Source organism: Suillus fuscotomentosus (genome assembly GCF_016647785.1).
Source record: "Suillus fuscotomentosus strain FC203 chromosome Unknown F5891scaffold_2, whole genome shotgun sequence".
NCBI classification, from domain to species: domain Eukaryota; kingdom Fungi; phylum Basidiomycota; class Agaricomycetes; order Boletales; family Suillaceae; genus Suillus; species Suillus fuscotomentosus.
Genome location: NW_024539514.1, coordinates 1,056,103 through 1,073,536, shown reverse-complemented (window position 1 = coordinate 1,073,536; position 17,434 = coordinate 1,056,103). Strand labels below are relative to the sequence as shown.

Below are 17,434 nucleotides of genomic sequence, written 5' to 3'. Positions count from 1 at the left end.
AACTGCACCACTTCCCACATTTGATCGCGCTCCCACCAAAAAGGCAGCTGCCAAGCCAAGAAAGAATGCAAGCAGCGCCAGCACACGAGGCAGGAAGAAGACAATGCCATCAGATGTTGGGCAGCCCATTGCTGGGACCTCAAGATGCATGTCTCCACCCACTCAGCAGGGTCCAATGGTCCCATCCCACCAATCACTCATGCCGTCCCTACTGCAAGCCTCATATTACCCTCCGCTGCTGCCAATGGGACCTCCACTGCAAGCCCCACATCATCATCAGGCTCCTTTTCTGCCGTCATATCCCAATACAGGTCCTCGAGGAGCGCATGTGGCACCCCCACCCCTTATGCACCCCACTTACACAGTCGCATTCCCCCACTCACAACCTCCTCTGGCAACACACCAACTCCACACCTCTGCCGTTAACCCCACGCAAGCCGAGCTACCAGGTTTGCAGCCTTGCACTGCACACGCACATGCACAGATGTACCCAAACCACCAACAACAAGCCTGGATGGCTCAGGCTCGTGCACAGATGCACCTGGATCACCAACAGCAAGCCTGGACGGCTCAGGCTCATGTGCAAGCCATTCACACTCACACACAGTCACAGGCACAGCACCCACCCCATTTCTCAGACTATCTTATGCATCCCCGGGATGGGCACTAAGCCACAAATCTTCTTGAGCCTTGGCCAGTGAATGAGCATGACAGAAACACCCTTGGAAAAACTTTTCAGCTGCCTGAACTGCTGGGAATCTTACCGGAGGTCCAGTGCATGAACATCCCTCTGCTTTAAAACAGCAAGAGCAGCAGACTGAAAGCTGCCCTGCTTGGGGGATGTAATTGAGAATCCTCCAGGACGGGGGGGATGTAATTGAGAATCCTCTAGGATGGGAGGGGTGTAGTTTAGAATTCTCCAGGACTGGTATACTACATATATACATTTTGTATTGCTTTAATGTTATCTTCCGAGTCTCCCTCAGGCTGTTTTGAGTGCTCGACCATGACTCAGATGTTTGTATGCAGCCGAACAAAACTTATGACACACTCGGAACGGAAAAGTGTGGTGATGTCCCTCAGTCTCCCTCACCCTCCCTCACCCAACCAACTCCCTGCTCGATGATGTTGCTCCAACGGTTCCCGTGAGGTCTGGAAGTTCTAACAACAAGACAGGCAGTTCACAGCCCAGAGGGCCTGGATCGACAAGCAGGCTGTTGTCGCCAGCCATTGCTGGGGGACCCTGAGGGAGGAGTCTTTCTGCATCTTTTCAACGACCTTCTGGTTCTGGTACACCTAGGCCATCTGGAAGCAGGAATAGCAGTATCCAGCAAGAGTGCTCACCTCTGGGAACAATCCCATCAGTTCAACCAGGGAGTGGCCACTCAGCCTCTCACACTGTCATTGATGGGCTTAGCGGTAGCAGTAGAGTCGTTTTGCAGACTCCATCTGAAGCGTCTCTTGATGAGCATATCACGATTGGTGTGCACCACCGGAGAACAGACTCTGATGATGGCTTTGACATGACTCAGTCGCTATCACCCTCACAGGTGAAAAAGCTCAAGATGTATGTGAACCAAGTCGCTGAGGAGACTGGATGCCCACAGGAAGTTCTACACAAATTCATTGATGTCAGTGTTTCGAGATTACGATTGCGCACTTTTGTTGACAACATTTAGGCCGGATCCATCTTTCACATGCTCATTGATTTGAAAGCCACCTCATACAAGAGGAACAAGGATCAAGAAAAGGCCACTATCCTCGACTTGAAAGAATTGATTGATTCCAAGGATTTCAAGGTCATTATTTGCCTTCTCAGAGGGCACCATGCTGACCAGATTGAAATGTAGTCAGCGCTTCAGAGTCGTTTAACAGCCTGTCTCCTGTCGCCAAACATTACCGCTTATGTCACCGACACGCACACAAACATCATGGTACCTGTTACACTGCCTCTTGCATGCACGGGAATTGACTTTAGAGCAGGAGTTTATCAAGAATCATCGTAAAGTGTTCAAATTGCTGGCTGCACTGATTCAAGATGTCAAGCTTTTGGCACAGCTCTCGAAGATCATCAGCGAATTGCTCTCGTCTATTCGTGGCAACCTCAAGGCCAAGGTATATTTTTCATTAGTCCATACGAGCCATCATGACACTGACCATCTTTAAGTTGGTCACATCGATCGCCAAACGCATGAGCATTATGGACACAGCTAAGTCACTCGCTCATGGAATAATTGAGGTGGAAGCTGGTCATTGGAATAGATACGCGTTTTTGGTATGTTTTAATTCTAATAAAAGTTATCAAGTGTTTAACACAGGTCTAGCGGCGCTGCTTGAGAATCTTCTTGATCGGAGTCGGCAACTACAAAGCTATCCCACTCGAGGACCTTTACTCAAGCTCACTCAAACCTTCTCTTCATGCAGACCTCCATGCCAAAATTACAATGGCACTCAATTGCGAAGCAGACATGGACGCAGACAAGGATGACCAGCAGCACACAGAACATGCCGAAGATGACATGGACCATATGAATGACAAAGGTTCCGAAGGAGAACTTGGCATGAGCAACGAGGCTGATGATGATGGTAACCTTGGAGGGGGAGAGCACATGATGGACAACGGAGAGGAGGAACAGAATCAGGATGAAGAAACCATCCAGCAAGAACCTGAAGGCAACGAGGACAACAATGCCGGTTCTGGATTCATCAAGGGAAAGAACGGCAAGCCTCCCAAGTTCACCTCCGCAAAATTCTGGAATTATGTGGATTGCTCGCTCGAAGCTGTCCGCCAAGCTGCGAGGGAAGAGGCAGGACCAGATTATGCAAAGTCAGCTCGCTGTGTATATGAAAACGCAGTACGAAAGTAAGTATATTGTCATTCCGCTGCATGCACAATTGCTGATCATTCCATAGCATACTCATTGAATACTTTCAAATGGACCTTGTCGAGTTTCCAGGGAGCATGGTCGTTCCTAAGCTCCTGAAAACAACTAGTCCCCAGTGGCAGACGACTATTCAGGACTCGTTGCTTTGGGGCTGAGTTCCCTAGTACTACGAAGCTTGTTCCGAAGCTCTTCGCGCCATGACCAGCACTATTCACTCCTTTGGTAAATAATTTCACGAGACCTTCCTTCACTTGCATTAAACACTATACATATCTACGCATTAATTATCATTGTGTCTACCCCGCCATTATTAATGCAATAGCGCTCAGCATGCTCCATTTAAATCTTTTTATCTGATTGATTCCGAATGGCTGAGGTGTGTGCGAGATCAACCAAAATATATACTTCCTGTCTATGACACGAGACATCTGTGCGGCCTATGAAACCAGACATCTGTGCAACCTATGAAATCAGACATTTGTGTGACCCAACACATGGGATATCTGTGCGACATATGAAATGAAATATCTGCACAACATATGAAACGAGACCTCTGTGCAACCTATTGAAACCAGATATTAAAGATATTTTAATCCAGTATAACGACTAGCTACGATTGTCGATGTTCCACCGAGGTCTCATAGATGTTGTCAGGTTCCTAGTAAAGATCTCTTAGATCACACATCCACTGGCTCGCTCCGGCAAATTTTTAAATTGTCAGCAATTTCTGACGAGAAAACCCTTCAGAAAATATTATTAAAGGTTTGGCACATGGTACCCGATTTGGACATGTGTCAAAGGTTTGCGGCAGTTTGCAGTGTACTGTCTTGCGCATCTGAGTCTTTCTCACACTTACATAGACGCTTCACGTGATATTAAGAAACGTTAATTGATATGGATTGGACGCTTGACTTGTAGCAGGAACCCTGGAAGTTGTGCCGTTCTTGTACGATGCCGACGGCGTTCTTGGTTGTGGGCAGCACTGTCCGCGACTTCTGTATGCTAGAACGAAACTTCTTGACACATATCAAACTGGTCCTGTTGTTATTACTCATGTTTGCCTCGGCGTTGCTTGGAATCCGTCTCCCTGGACCTCCTGGCACGGGAGAATCTGAGAGCTTGGGGTCTTTCAGTTTACCCCTCGCAATTCTTCAGTTTATCGCCGCCCTTCTTACAATCGCTGCAGCATTCTGGGAGTACCACACAGGTCTGGATGACCTAATAAAAGTCAGGGCCTTCTTTGTTGTAAACAGGTAAGTCTGCAGTTCCCCAGACTTTATCATGCGGATAACAGTTGTTCGCAGACTACACCATATCATGATGGCAGCTGTCACTTTCATTATCGTGGCCACCTGTATCGTATATGCGGTCAAGAGCGGTTAGCGTTTACCAGGTCACGGTGTGGGCAACTCTTCCATGACTCGGTGCATCCTCTGAATATTCTCATGCTCCTTCTATCAAGGGCCATGAATATTCCTCGTGAGAATGAATTGAAGTATGGTGATCCATATCTTCGTGTCATCATTCTCGCGATATCATCCTCCAAAATCCTTCCCTTCTCGAAGCAGATCACAACTAGTTGTTGTACAAGAATTGTCTCACTTCGTTGTCTTTACATTGGTCGATCTAGACACATCTCAATGAAAGATTCGGTACATTCTGATACATCTCACGCTCTTGTATACCATACTCAGCTGTATTCGGTACATCATTTCGAACTCTGATGACAGAATATGTGTGAGACTCTGTGCTTCGCTAGCGGCACTTAAGCCAGCACAACTCGCTCGATTACGTGATGATCGCAGAGTTCAGGAGAAATCCACGCTCACCGGCAACCCATTAGTGTCCTTAAAGTATCCCAGACCTTCTCTTAGCGTTATCAACCGCAGTCTCCTCCTTTCCCTCCTTCACAAATGAGAATCAGCAAAAAGATCGAGCAGTCCAACAAGGAAGGCAAATTATGGTGGTCATTCGAATATTTTCCACCTCGGACAGCTCAGGTGCGACCCCATCGCGGTCATGAGACGCTCAATTATCTGATATATGTTCATAGGGTCTCCAAAACTTGCTTGATCGTATCAAGCGCATGACCGCATTGGGCCCGGAATTCATTGATATTACATGGTAGAACGTTTACTTATATGATGAGAAACCACTTTACGCCCTGTGAATAGGAATGCTGGTGGTCGGACGTCCGATTTGACTGCACACATGGTGAAGACTTGTCAAGGCTCAGTGGGCGTAGAAACATGTATGCACTTGACATGCACGAACATGCCTAAAGAAAAAGTCGACATTGCTCTCCAGGTGTGTATCCGCGTCTGATTCATTTGTATACCTCTTTCATTTAATATTGATCACAGGAAGCAAAAAAAGCTGGTTGTCGCAACGTCTTGGCCCTTCGCGGTGATCCACCTCAAGGGAAGGATGAGTGGGAAGCGGTCGAGGGTGGTTTTATACATGGTATTGACCTAGTCAAACACATCCACAACGAATACGGGGACTACTTCGATATCGCAGTCGCTGGATTCCCTCAGTTCCAGCTCCTTCCGCCCGCAGAACGCGACCTTGAAATGAAATACCTCAAGGAGAAAGTCGATGCCGGCGTCAACTTCATCTTCACACAGATGTTCTACGACGTCGATGTCTTTATTGACTGGGTGAATGCAATTAGGGCGGCTGGAATCACAATTCCAATCGTTCCTGGTATTGCTCCTATTCAAACGTGGAATGGCTTCTTAAAGGCCACATCTCTTGCGAACACCAAGATTCCGCAGTCTTTTTTGGACGCTCTAGAGCCTTATAAAAACGATGACGAGAAGGTTCGGGAGATCGGAACTAAGCTCGTGGCGGACATGTGCCGGAAGATTCTTGCTGCTGGCCTCGGTATTCAGGGTCTTCACTTCTATACCATGAACTTGGAGAAGGGGACAAAGATGCTACTAGAGGAACTGAACCTTACGCCTCGTGTAGAGACTATCAAGCCTTTACCCTGGAGACAAGTATGTGGACACCCCTCAGCGCTCAATGCTTTATTCTCATGTTTTGTTTCAGTCGCTTACACCAAACCGACGGCAAGAAAACATCCGTCCTATCTTCTGGGCGAATCGGGCCGATTCATACCTTTCGCGTACTGAAAACTGGGATGAGTTCCCAAATGGTCGGTTTGGTGACTCACGGAGTCCCGCGTATGGTGAGCTTGATGGATACGGAATCTGGCTCAAACAAACGGCGAGTAACACAAAACACGAGCCACCAATTCAGTCACTGACTTCTACTGCAGAAGGAGGAGGCTTTGAAACTTTGGGGAGAACCCAAGACATTTGCAGACGTCGCATCGTTATTTAGTCGATTCTGTTTGGGTAGTCTCAAGGCCCTCCCATGGTCGAATCAAGCGGCATCTTCCGAAACCTCTGCCATCGCCTTGCAACTCGCCAAGATGAACGAACTTGGTTTCTTGACAATAAACTCTCAACCCGCCGTCAATGGTGCAAGGAGCGACGACCCACAATTTGGTTGGGGTCCAAGTAATGGGTATGTCTACCAGAAGGTAAGCATCGCCCTTGAATTGCGAGCTCCCTCTTAACATCTACATCTGCTATCTATCAGGCATATTTAGAGTTCTTCGTTGGCCCTCAACTGCTAGAACTCCTGATTGCTCACATCGAGCGTGATAGCAATATGACCTACTACGTCATCAACAAACAAGGTGACCTGAGGACGAACACCCATTCCGACGGACCCAACGCTGTCACATGGGGAGTTTTCCCCGGTAAGGAGATTGTCCAGCCGACAGTTGTCGAGGCTCTCAGCTTCATGGCGTGGAAGGTGAGTCGTATTTGGCTCAGTGGGATCGTTCTTAATATTGTCCCCCAGGACGAAGCATACGAGCTAGGTGTCAAGTGGGCCAACATTTACGAGGCAGGGACGCCATCACGCAAGCTCATGATGGAGATCTTTGAATCGTCATGCCTCGTCAACGTCGTCCACAACGATTTCAAGGATTCACAAGCCATCTTTGAGCCCTTCTTCAAGGCAGGTGCGGAATACACGGCCCAGCACATCAATGGCAACGGCTCTGCTGCACCCAAGGCACTTCCAAACTAGCCTCGATCTCAAGCACAAGGTCGATTTCGCATACCCCGCCTTCCACATTGCGGGTTCAACCCCCGTATGACATGCATATCCAGCACAACTAATATCTGACACCCAACCACACCACTGACAAGAAAGTTCTCATCTCATCTCATCGCATCAACTGCCACAGCTTGTATATCAGCCACCCTGCATCAACTGCACACTGCATCAACTGCACCCATCCCCTCGATATAGTTTCCACGAGACAAGGGATGTTTATTGTAAAAGCCGTATACGAGCAACTAATAGTATTGTTTACATGATTACCCGTCATCGAATCTCATCACGTCTTGATAGACATACACGAATCATAATTATAAGAGAAACATACACCTAACTTCATCGCATCAGATGAGATCAGAGAAAAAGAAATCGGTATTGCTTGGAGGAGGTCCTGCCACCAGTCCACTGGGTATATCCACCTTCTCGCCTGATAGATCTAAAAGAAGTTATAGATGGTCTTGTGGTACGAGTGGCGATCGACTCACCGAGAAGCTTGATCTTGAGGCCGATCTCTGTCAATGCTTTGATGTACCCTGCTGTTTCATCAGATGTGACATGACCACTGTCCCGCCGAAGCATGTTCAGCCCATCAGTCCAATCTGCCCACCGTAACTGATCTGACGCGATTTGGTCTGCCAGGGAGCCTTCAGTGGCTGTCAGGAGAGAAAATGATAGGGGCGATGGTGTGAGATTGCTAGGCGGAGATAGGTCGAGGTGATCTCGCAAGTTGTTTGGTGGAGATGCACATGTGCCTGTGGCGATCTGGGTGATTGCTGCGATCTCAATCCGCTCTGGTAGATCTTCAAGTCCATTTCGAACGGCGAACTGGACCGCACTATCCACATAATGGAGATATTTCAAGCCGTTGTCCTATCGAGCCAATGAGCTTACTTCGGGAAGCACGCAATAGATCCATACCAGTCGTATGAATCTCCAATGCCCGTTTGGACGCCGCGAAGGACCGTTAGCTGGTGTGGGGATGCCATTGACAAACCATGCCCCTTGAAACAGGCACTGTATTCGTTGTTGACGGACAAACTCGGCGGACTCGCGGGTGATCTTCTCTTTCAAGTTCCTTGATTTCCCAGTATTAGTCAAGAACCCTAAGATGAGATGCCGAAATTCTTACCGCACAGGAACCTTGCTCAGAAGGTCGTCTTCTGCTTCAAGCTCTTGCATCTGCCTGTCCCTCACGGCGCGATACTCGCAGTCGAGGAAATCGTGCTCCACCTCGTGCCATGGCTTCATGTTTTCCCTTTGTAATGCCACTTTGACCCTTGAGAGAATCAGGGGTGAATATCACAAGGATTGGGAGAGATCATCACGTACTGGCTTCGAGCGAGCGCCACAATGCGAGAGAAATCGCCTGCCGCAGAGCCACTCTCATTCCACATTCGCAAGAAAAATTGTGTGGCGAGAGCATGGACCCGGTAAAAATTGAGGAAAAAAGGCTGGTATGTTGTTGATGTTGAATCTGATAATGGGTATGTTAGATGAGTTGCGTGTTCCGAGATAGATTACTAACATGCAGGAGCGAAAATCATCCAATGCTCTGCAAGCAGTTCAACAATTTCATTTGAAGCCCTTGCAATGGGGCATCGCCTGTCTACCGGACGACTCAACTGTTCCAATATAACCTACGGACGATATCAATGTTGGTGTCGGCGATTAGGAGGAAGAATAAAGATAGCTCACTTTTGAGAATAGATCCGGGTCGTCTGCAACAAAATTACGCTGTGACATAATCAGTCGAAGGACTATACAACGAAAATGACGGTGCTTACCAAACAATCAAGCCCAAGCTCCCCTACTTCTTGAAACTCGTGCACCAGATTCTCACTTAAAAACCCAAGCTTTTGCCATTTCAATACTTCACCATCGCTATCCCGCTCTTCCTGAACTTTGCTACAATGCCATATATATTCAAGAGCAGACTCATGAAGAGGCTCGACTTCGGGCTCGACAAGCGTCGATTTCTTACGGTATGTCACGCGCACGATATTGGCCTGGAAGTCGAGAATCGAGGAGGTAAGGTCATCTATATTATGTGACGACATAAGTCGCTAAAAACTTCATGAGTGGTCCGCGAAACACAAATGGGATACTACGCACAATAACCGCTTTCCGAACATTGAGTCGCTCTAGTTCAGAGATAAACTCATCCCACTCAGTATCATTGACGTGCGAAAGCAGGGAATTGATCAGCATCATGCTGCAGGGACGTCAGTGCGTGCCTTATTCGAATTTCCTATGCGTTGCGCATACCTATGTAGAATCATTGCAGTATCTGCACTTCCAAGCCGATTTACGACAGTTTCCAATGATCCTTTCTCCCTCCGCATCTGCTGGAAAACGATCTGGAAACCGTACCGATACACCGAGCCAGGGGGTGCAACAGGGGGAGCCCTACTCGAACTGGCGATCAGTGGCCCAGGCGCATTCATTGGATCAGCTTCGACAAGCTTCTTTAAGATAGCGGTGGCGGGGCGACAAACGTTGATGAGGGAATTTGGCGAAGAGAGGATTTGGACAACTTTGAAAACGAAAGTGTTGTCGAGGGTTGACCAGCCGTAGTCCAGGTCCATCAGGTTGTGCATAGCTTCAAGAGCGTACTGAATTAGATACTTAGGACTTGATCTTGCACTGAGTCAAAACGACACGCACTGCAAGTGTGTTGCCGTGCTCGGTACAAATGATCTGTGCGAGCTCGGCAAGACCCCCATGACTCAAAAATTCTTGAGCAAACTTTTCTTCCTGAAAGCACAGTTGTTGTTGACATCAGCACCCATGAATGAATAAACTCGACGCACTCTAATGAACTTCTTCAATGACCAGAGAGCCATCTTGCAGGTTCTATCATCTCGGACGAGGAGTTTCTGGACGATTTCTGCCGCCTCGATATTGGGACTATTGACTAGCCTGTAGAGCATTAGATATACAGCGTCAGTAATACATCTCGATCACAATCCCAGTATTACACACTTGAGATTCGCTTTGTTCTTGATCTTCTTCCGCAAATTCTCATTCACGACCAGCTCATCGGTATCTTTATCCCTCAAAGCAAAATTGGAGGAGGGCTCTGTAACTTTGAGATTAACGCAGAGCTGCCTGACTACATCATCGACGGTGAGTGTAGGGTCGATTCGAGTGCGAACGGTCACGCCCTCCTTGGTAGTAACATTGTTGGTTGGAATGAGTCCTGTTGACCTAGGACGCGTGGTATTCGTTGCAGGCGGTGCGAGAGTTGTGCGAGAAGCGCCAGGCGCTATAGAACCATTGGTAGTCGACATAAGGATAATTGCGAGGTAAGAGCGAGATGGAGATATTAAATGAATAAAGATGGTTTATCGTGATGATCTAGGATCCAGTCGGATATTCCTGAGATGGAAGGCGGTTATCATAAATTTAAACGGGCATATATTGCAATAACTATAAGTTGTAGTCAGGTATGGAATACATCGTCTCCACCACGCGTTGCAAGACACGCAGCTCTGACTGACGTGCAAATATTCTCGGATTTCATCACATCATCTGTAACAAGAGAGCAATATACTCACAGTATGTTTTTGGCGAAAGCCTTCCACAAGCACTGACAAGACCTGCAAAAAGGGAGATGAGCATGTAAATGTGGAAGCAGGACAATTATGATAATATAAGATTCAGATTATGTAGTGTATCGTCTGCATGTAATGAAAACATTCGGCCTGACGTGCAAATAAAAAGATAGAAAATGGCTCATCAGATAGAGCGAATCTGGACGGTTACTCACCGAACTCAGGTGCTTTGAGACTGCCAGGCCGCTACCAAAGATGAAGGTAATGAAATAGCGCGATTCGCGGTGGTGCAAAAGAATGGACAGGCAGTGGGATGAGAGGTGGAAAAGCGTTGTTGAGTCTTGACAACCTTGGCTTGCAGACAGGCAGTGAATGGGATCTGCACTGTGACGCAGTGCAAGCACGAGACTTTGATGATCACCGCCTAGCTCTCCGCAACGACAACAACGGAGACGAAGTTTGAGCACTGCCAAAGCAGAATCGGTGAAAACAAGTGTCTTATGTCGCGTTTAAGCGCGCAACTACCGTGGGATCCTGTCGCCTCCAATCATCGTGAACATCATTCATCGTATCATTTCTTGGACGACTTCGTGGCAGGCACTCGACGACAATCATCGCAACGACCGAAATAATAATGATCTGCGAAGGTTCTTTGAACCCATTCAGGACGAAAATCGACTTTTTTGATGGAAACCTTGTGAAAAGACACGTTTCTATTGACTCTGCAACGTCACTGTCGTATTACTAGTAACTACGTACGTACGGCTGCAACGCTCTTCAACGCTGACGAAGATCTGAACAGAACGAACTAGCCACCAACGAATGAATCCCTGCTCGACGTTAAGCGAGGACCACAGCTACTATGGAATCTCTGTGGCTGACCTGACTGTGTGTAGCTAGGTACCAATCGATGCACAGTGCATTTACTTGCAATTGCATTATTGCAGAGCAACTCATGACGGTTCCCGGTGCAAGTCTCAAGTCAGCCTCTCTGAACGTCATGGACGCACCGAGCGGCTGGCTACTAAACGAACTCACTTCTCTTTATACCAGCTTCTGGACCATTGGTTTGCGTTTACTGGTTGTTCATCATGTCATCCCACACCCTCCCGAGGTCTTTCACTGTCGAACGCTCGGATTCTCCAGCATCATCATATGGGAGAGCGTCGATGAAGAAACCTCGACCCATCCTTCGAGACTTGCGAAACACTCTGGCACTGCAGACAACCGAGGGCAGCCGTGATAGTATCAAACAAGGTGTTCCCTTTGACACCTCCTTCTCCGTCACAGAAAGTCCTTCCTCCCCGGAACGTCGTAGGCACCACCGCGGAAATGACAAGTATCGGGTCAGCCCCATTGCCCTCCCTGCTACTCCGCGTACTGTACCCTCGCTCAACATACCAGGGTACACACTCGTTGATGCGCTTGCCTGTCACATTTCGAATCGTGATACACCCGCTAAAGAAGAAATTATTCTTAGTCACAAGCATAGCTCATCGATGATCGTTCCAGATTCTAATCATGGAAGCCTCAATATCGACAACAATTCTTTCTTTCTTGAATCCAAGCATGCTGCCATCCATCACTGTACCAAACCGTTCAATCCGTGGAAAGCTCCGCTGAACCGTCGCGTCGTGGATCAGAACGCCCTGGTCTTCACCATCCCTCCGTGCTCTCCCACATTCCCACTCAGCCCACCTACTGCATCAAGCTCTCCGATGTCTGACCTTCTTTCCAAACGTTCTGGTAGGATGTTCAGGCTCGTCCCAGCTCAGAATGACCACTTCGTGCATGTTCTGGCAACCGACCTGACTGATTACCTCATCGAAAGCCCGCTGGAAAGTCATTGCTTGTCCTCCCCGACACATAACGGTTTTCCTCCCGATATGCTCGCACTGCTTCAGGAACTCGATGAACTTGCTAGTTGGGTCCAAGATTTTCCATACCCTGAAGAGGCTTTAGGGGCACTCGACATCCTCACCATTGGCTCGACTGTAGCTGTATCATGTCCGCATGCGCTCCGACGGCTCAGCAATGACCAAGGTGACCGTTTCCTCCAACAACCCGTGTTGCCAGACAAAGGTAAAAGTCGGATGCTGACCGAACCCACGGATGATATATCCGAGGTAAATCAATTTGTTTTATTGGTATATTCTTCCAGCATTGATCTCCTTGGAAGTGCCAGTTTCATTCGGCCATTCCACCAGCCAGCACACCTGTCACACGCAGGTCATCAGTCCGATATATATACGAGCCTCAGGTACAAATTTTCCTTCCCATTTATACCATATACTCTTGATTGATAACTCATGAAGGGCACACCATCATTCCTGGTTGGTAGTTCGACCTCACCGATTGCATACCCCGCAGAAGGGTACCGGAGTCCCCCTCGCGAAGTCATCGTACCTGGTCCATCTTCCATCACCAGTCTCAATGCAAGCACCCCTGTCATCCGAGCATGCGGCCGCCGCTCCGTACCCAATGTATCACCCCCGCTCTTGGTCTCTCCACCTACTGGCCTGACCTCGTTCAAGGCGTTCTTCAAGAGGTCTCGCTCCAATACAATGTCAATGCCCCAATCAAACACGTGCGGGAGGGAGAAGAAGAAGTTCGGGTGGCTGAAGATATAACGTATAGCAGTGCTAGTGAAATTTCTTCGAATGTTTCTTCGGATGTTTCTTTACCCTTGTTCTGTTGGTTCTCGTCATATTTGTAGTAGTTTTTCGCTTATAATGCCAATTTCAAATTCGCGAACATACCGGCGTACGTATTGTACATCACCATATTTTGTTCTGTAAGGCCGACAACACAGCCCTGAACGAAGACCTCAGTACTTTTACAAGTGAACCATGATCACTGTGGCCGCTAAGTAAGTCTGTAGACCTATCGAACTAGTCACGTCACTGTACGGCTTTGGCACTAGTCAGCCTCTTCAGCCGGAGGGCTAAATGCCGCAGTCAGCCGCAGCCGTTCGCTTCAGGTGGGGACCATGGTATTCCCTGACGTTTGGTGCGTCTGCATTGTTCTTTTTCTGTATTGCTTTTTTGGTACCAAATGTCTTCCGGCACGCCCTCACGCATCCCTCGTCCTCCGGCTCGCCCATCTCCCTTGCCGTCGCCGCCGTCGCTCGAGATCGCCGCCGTCCTCGCTCAAGCAGGCCCATTGGAAGATCTCAAGTCACTCGTTCCATCGGTCTCGTTCACAAGGAGCTCAGAAGATCATGAAAGTGACTGGGAGGACGTGCCGCCTTTCCCAAAGGATCACCAGCCACCTATATTCATTATCCAAGGTCACCGCGCTCAAGTACCATTCGCTGTTCGTCCAGGTGTCATCGCTCTCGGAGACATACATCCAGACGAACGCACCGCTCGTATTGTTCTCTCAGCACCAACAATCCCGCGCATGAACTTGGTCATGAAGGAACAGCTCTTCATGAACACTTGGGTTGTGAGTTATAGATTTTTTATGGTTTGTCACTTTAGCTGACGAAATCGAATGTAGGATAGGCTAACTCCTGAGCGTCCTCCCAGGCACGTACCCTGGACTAGTGATAATTTGGTTCCTAGGCGTGACTGGATCTCTGAAGGTTCCATCTTTCCGGCTGAAACCATCAAGTTGCAAAATGGGAAGATACGACAAGCACGGATGGATCAACAGAGCCCGAATGGATCTTCCAAAGAAATGTTCCCTCATTCTACGCCCTGCATTCCAGGCATCCGAAGCCACAGGGAGACTGCTGTTATTTCAAAGGAATGTTCCGGGCATCAGGTCGGATGTAATCGATGGTCCGTTCACGTTCCAATGACTGCTATCAAGCAAAATACAGTTTCATCTGGACCAGGATCCATTACACCCATTCGCGGACGAATGGGGACACGGGCACATTTCTCGGCCAGTCCCGTTCTTGAATCTTGCTCTGATAAGACAATAAAGCAACTGGCATCAACATGCCGCAAGTCATCTCGCACGTTGCCACAACTCGGTTCTATTGATTCCCTGGCTATTCGAAGAGGCAAGAAGGTCTCCGGTTTGCAACTCAAGGAAATGGACGATCTGGATTATCCTGACATCCCTACGGCCTTCCGCGGATCTCCAACTGTCTGGTCACCGAAATTTGATCCTGGAGTCCCCAGTCCCGATGGAAAAAATTTCACCGACCACAGTAGTATGCTATCAAGCCTCAGATCGCAATACGCCGCACTTAATACGAGTGAGATCTCCATACCTGTGATGCACAACAACAAGGAATGTCAAGATACATTTGTTGACTCGGACACGGACTCTGTATCATTAATGCCATCATCCTCCCGTGACGATGAATGGGCCTTTGAAAATGACCTCGACCTTGATCTTCAAAGCGCCCTTGACAACGTGTCTCGTTGTCCGACACCTTCATTTACGCCCAAGATCGTGCCAGATATGGAGTCTTTGGACATCACTCCGGATCGTTGTTCCGCCCGTTCCAGCCTGACTCGTTCTTTCTCACCTCCTTGTCTGCAGTCAGTAGTCCCCACGGTCAAGGTCTCTCTAGCGCCCCTGACTGATCCACCATGCGTCCCTCTCCCCCCTCCTCCTGTTTTAATTACTCCTTCTACCCCTCCACGGGTGAGAGGAATTTTAAAGAAGGTCAAGAGCGTTCGCTTCGAGGATGTCAGATGCAGTCAAGATGTGGGCCTATTCGTCGTGCCAGTACCGGAGTCAACAGTAGCAAAACGCCCTTCTCCTCTACGGAACAGCTTCATGAGCCCTATCGATAGCGCCACGTCGGCAGATGCAAAGGAGCCTGTGAATATTGAACCTGCGACAGGTCCTCTTCATGTTGTGCCGCTGCCCAAGGCAACTCAGGAACCTGTCATCAACAAGAAGTCGCACACCATGAAGTCCAAGCTCGTTCCTAAGGGTGCCATACTCAGCTCTTATCGCACGTCTGAGGTACCCATTCTGAAATTCGTCGACACCAACGCCTGCCAGCAGGTCCCGCCTGTACCCGAGCTCAACGGGTCGGCGACCTCTACTCCTGGCCGTCATAATCGTGTCGCTAGCGGAGAGAAGGAAAATGCGCAAACTGCCTATGCTCGTGCTCGCAAGCGATGGTCGACGATGAACGAGAACGATCTCAGGATGGGAGTCGAGGGTGTTGCACCCAAGAGCCGTCTTACTACGCCTCTGAGGAACATTTTCAAGTTCAAATAAATTATATATTCCTGTCGTTACCTTTTTTGTGTTCTTGATTATTATCCGCTGGGGCGAAGCCCTATGGTAGACAATACCTACGTGCTATCTTATATCCCTTGCCTCATTCGTTATTTCGTTAGGCTCTTCATACTTTCCGCTTTACTGGTCAAATTCTCTCACCTTGTCATAGTGTTATATGAACCTGGCAACTTCAAGGCCTGGTGGTCTAGTAGTATGATTCCTTGTTAGGGTTACCACGTTTCGAGGAGGTCCCGGGTTCAATTCCCGGCCAGGCCCAAATTTTTGCCTTTTTATTCCTCACCGTCCCTGACTTCGGCCTCATAATTAAAGGCGCCAAACCGACTCAGCGGTACTCCCTGCTTTGATCGTACGATAGTCGGTTAACATATGTTAGTATTTCAAATAATGGCCCCGGCGCAGCGGTCACTAGGCCCTCAAACTCGTTAACGGTCAGAAAGAAGCTTGACTTGATCGAAAGATTTGCAATCTTCATATACCGCACAGTCCTTCTTTTTTTTTTGCAACACAAAAAGCAATCGGCTTGCGCCAACACCACATCGGCGCATTTGGTCATAGTACGGAGGAACATCATCTATCTTCATTCGTCTATGGTCTGTCTACTAGTAAGGAGAGCAGCTACAAGACTGTCGCAAAGGGTTGCAAGTTGGTAACGTAGGTACCCCACCTTCCTCCATGCCAGCTCGCGAAATCCTTCCATAAAGCGCTACTTTCACCATTGGTAACTTTAATCCAGGTAAGCCACGCTCCGAGAATACCGTCTGCATACGTGACAGTGTTTCCCATGACGAACTTCCCTCTGCCATTCTTCGACAGCCACTCGTCTACAGCAACGAGGCCTTCCTTGGCCTTGGCCCAATCAGCGTTACGCTGGGCACCAGCAGGAGAGAACTCCTCAATCTTCTTTCCATAGGTCGCCTCTCTGGTGGCTCTGAAGTACTTCTCACTGGAAGGATTCAGGATGTAGCAGCTCGTGGCGAGCTGATAAGGGAAAATGCTTGTGATGCTTCCTGTAACTCCGGCCTCTAATGCTGCCATCAATGGCTTTGTGCCGGGGGGAAACAAGGTAGTTCCACTTGGGTAAGTCGTATCAAGGTATTCGGCGATAAGGAAGGAGTCAGCAACGACCTTCCCAGTGTTGGGATCATTAATGATGGGGAGGGTGTATAATGGGCTGCCATCAGCCTTGGCGCCTGTAGCTGGCGCCCCAATTTTTTTCGCAAGAGCTTCGATGTCAGGGTACTCGACCCACTCGGTCTTGTACGCAACACCCTTGATGTTCAAAGCATATCTATGTGAGTGCAAGGTAAGTGACTGCCTATATCATTGCATACACCGAGCACATACCGGGCCTTCCAGGTATTCGGGGACCACGCATTCAGCGCCAGGGTCGAAGGGAGGTCGTAGAATATAATCGGAGATGACATATTGATCGAGTGACTCTGGGTTTGCCATCTGAAGGGTCATTAATACCTGTTCGGGACTCCGCTACGGGAATGGACAGAACATAAATATGGTGAGTACATAGAAGACTTCTCACAGTATTGTTCACCTCGCCACGAGGACGTTCTTTGTGGCCCCCGAAAGGTGTGATTATACACGTCAGACAAGGAAGAGAAACCACATCACACCTTGATAAAT

At 48.5% G+C, this 17,434-nt stretch overlaps 7 protein-coding genes and 1 non-coding gene across 8 annotated transcripts; 6 read left to right on the top strand and 2 right to left on the bottom strand.

The window, feature by feature from the left end:
* Positions 1 to 2,330: 2,330 nt before the first annotated feature.
* Positions 2,331 to 3,040, top strand: F5891DRAFT_938555 (uncharacterized protein; the record flags this gene model as incomplete). Its single annotated transcript, XM_041374172.1, has 2 exons — positions 2,331 to 2,863; positions 2,914 to 3,040. Coding segments are annotated over 2 exons (660 nt in total), but the record flags the coding sequence as incomplete, so codon positions are not given.
* A 761-nt stretch (positions 3,041 to 3,801) lies between these two features.
* F5891DRAFT_997330 (uncharacterized protein) lies at positions 3,802 to 4,617 on the top strand. Its single transcript, XM_041378430.1, has 2 exons — positions 3,802 to 4,138; positions 4,190 to 4,617. Exons 1-2 carry the CDS (start codon positions 3,837 to 3,839, stop codon positions 4,266 to 4,268), a joined length of 381 nt encoding a protein of 126 aa, XP_041233402.1. The 5' UTR covers positions 3,802 to 3,836; the 3' UTR covers positions 4,269 to 4,617.
* F5891DRAFT_215868 (methylenetetrahydrofolate reductase-domain-containing protein) lies at positions 4,617 to 7,183 on the top strand. Its single transcript, XM_041370937.1, has 8 exons — positions 4,617 to 4,885; positions 4,939 to 5,009; positions 5,060 to 5,192; positions 5,249 to 5,887; positions 5,940 to 6,116; positions 6,169 to 6,435; positions 6,495 to 6,713; positions 6,762 to 7,183. The coding sequence occupies exons 1-8, from the start codon at positions 4,799 to 4,801 to the stop codon at positions 6,990 to 6,992; spliced, it is 1,824 nt and encodes a 607-aa protein (XP_041233401.1). The 5' UTR covers positions 4,617 to 4,798; the 3' UTR covers positions 6,993 to 7,183.
* Positions 7,184 to 7,369: 186 nt separating this feature from the next.
* F5891DRAFT_939585 (ELMO/CED-12 family-domain-containing protein) lies at positions 7,370 to 10,315 on the bottom strand (the record flags this gene model as incomplete). The annotated part of the gene is made up of 13 exons (XM_041374235.1): positions 7,370 to 7,461; positions 7,511 to 7,895; positions 7,944 to 8,100; positions 8,155 to 8,301; positions 8,355 to 8,499; positions 8,551 to 8,662; positions 8,721 to 8,759; positions 8,810 to 9,088; positions 9,138 to 9,237; positions 9,291 to 9,637; positions 9,690 to 9,779; positions 9,836 to 9,944; positions 10,008 to 10,315. The coding sequence occupies 13 exons, from the start codon at positions 10,313 to 10,315 to the stop codon at positions 7,370 to 7,372; spliced, it is 2,310 nt and encodes a 769-aa protein (XP_041233400.1).
* A 1,355-nt stretch (positions 10,316 to 11,670) lies between these two features.
* Positions 11,671 to 13,209, top strand: F5891DRAFT_1180850 (uncharacterized protein; the record flags this gene model as incomplete). Its single annotated transcript, XM_041365988.1, has 3 exons — positions 11,671 to 12,705; positions 12,759 to 12,839; positions 12,895 to 13,209. The coding sequence occupies 3 exons, from the start codon at positions 11,671 to 11,673 to the stop codon at positions 13,207 to 13,209; spliced, it is 1,431 nt and encodes a 476-aa protein (XP_041233399.1).
* Positions 13,210 to 13,350: 141 nt separating this feature from the next.
* F5891DRAFT_997298 (uncharacterized protein) lies at positions 13,351 to 15,961 on the top strand. Its single transcript, XM_041378429.1, has 2 exons — positions 13,351 to 14,026; positions 14,081 to 15,961. Exons 1-2 carry the CDS (start codon positions 13,634 to 13,636, stop codon positions 15,770 to 15,772), a joined length of 2,085 nt encoding a protein of 694 aa, XP_041233398.1. The 5' UTR covers positions 13,351 to 13,633; the 3' UTR covers positions 15,773 to 15,961.
* An 8-nt stretch (positions 15,962 to 15,969) lies between these two features.
* Positions 15,970 to 16,051, top strand: F5891DRAFT_t9. The gene has a single exon. It is a non-coding gene; the product is annotated as a tRNA-Pro (tRNA).
* Positions 16,052 to 16,411: 360 nt separating this feature from the next.
* F5891DRAFT_938840 (uncharacterized protein) lies at positions 16,412 to 17,220 on the bottom strand (the record flags this gene model as incomplete). Its single annotated transcript, XM_041374194.1, has 2 exons — positions 16,412 to 17,084; positions 17,141 to 17,220. The coding sequence occupies 2 exons, from the start codon at positions 17,218 to 17,220 to the stop codon at positions 16,412 to 16,414; spliced, it is 753 nt and encodes a 250-aa protein (XP_041233397.1).
* Between the last annotated feature and the right edge of the window lie 214 nt (positions 17,221 to 17,434).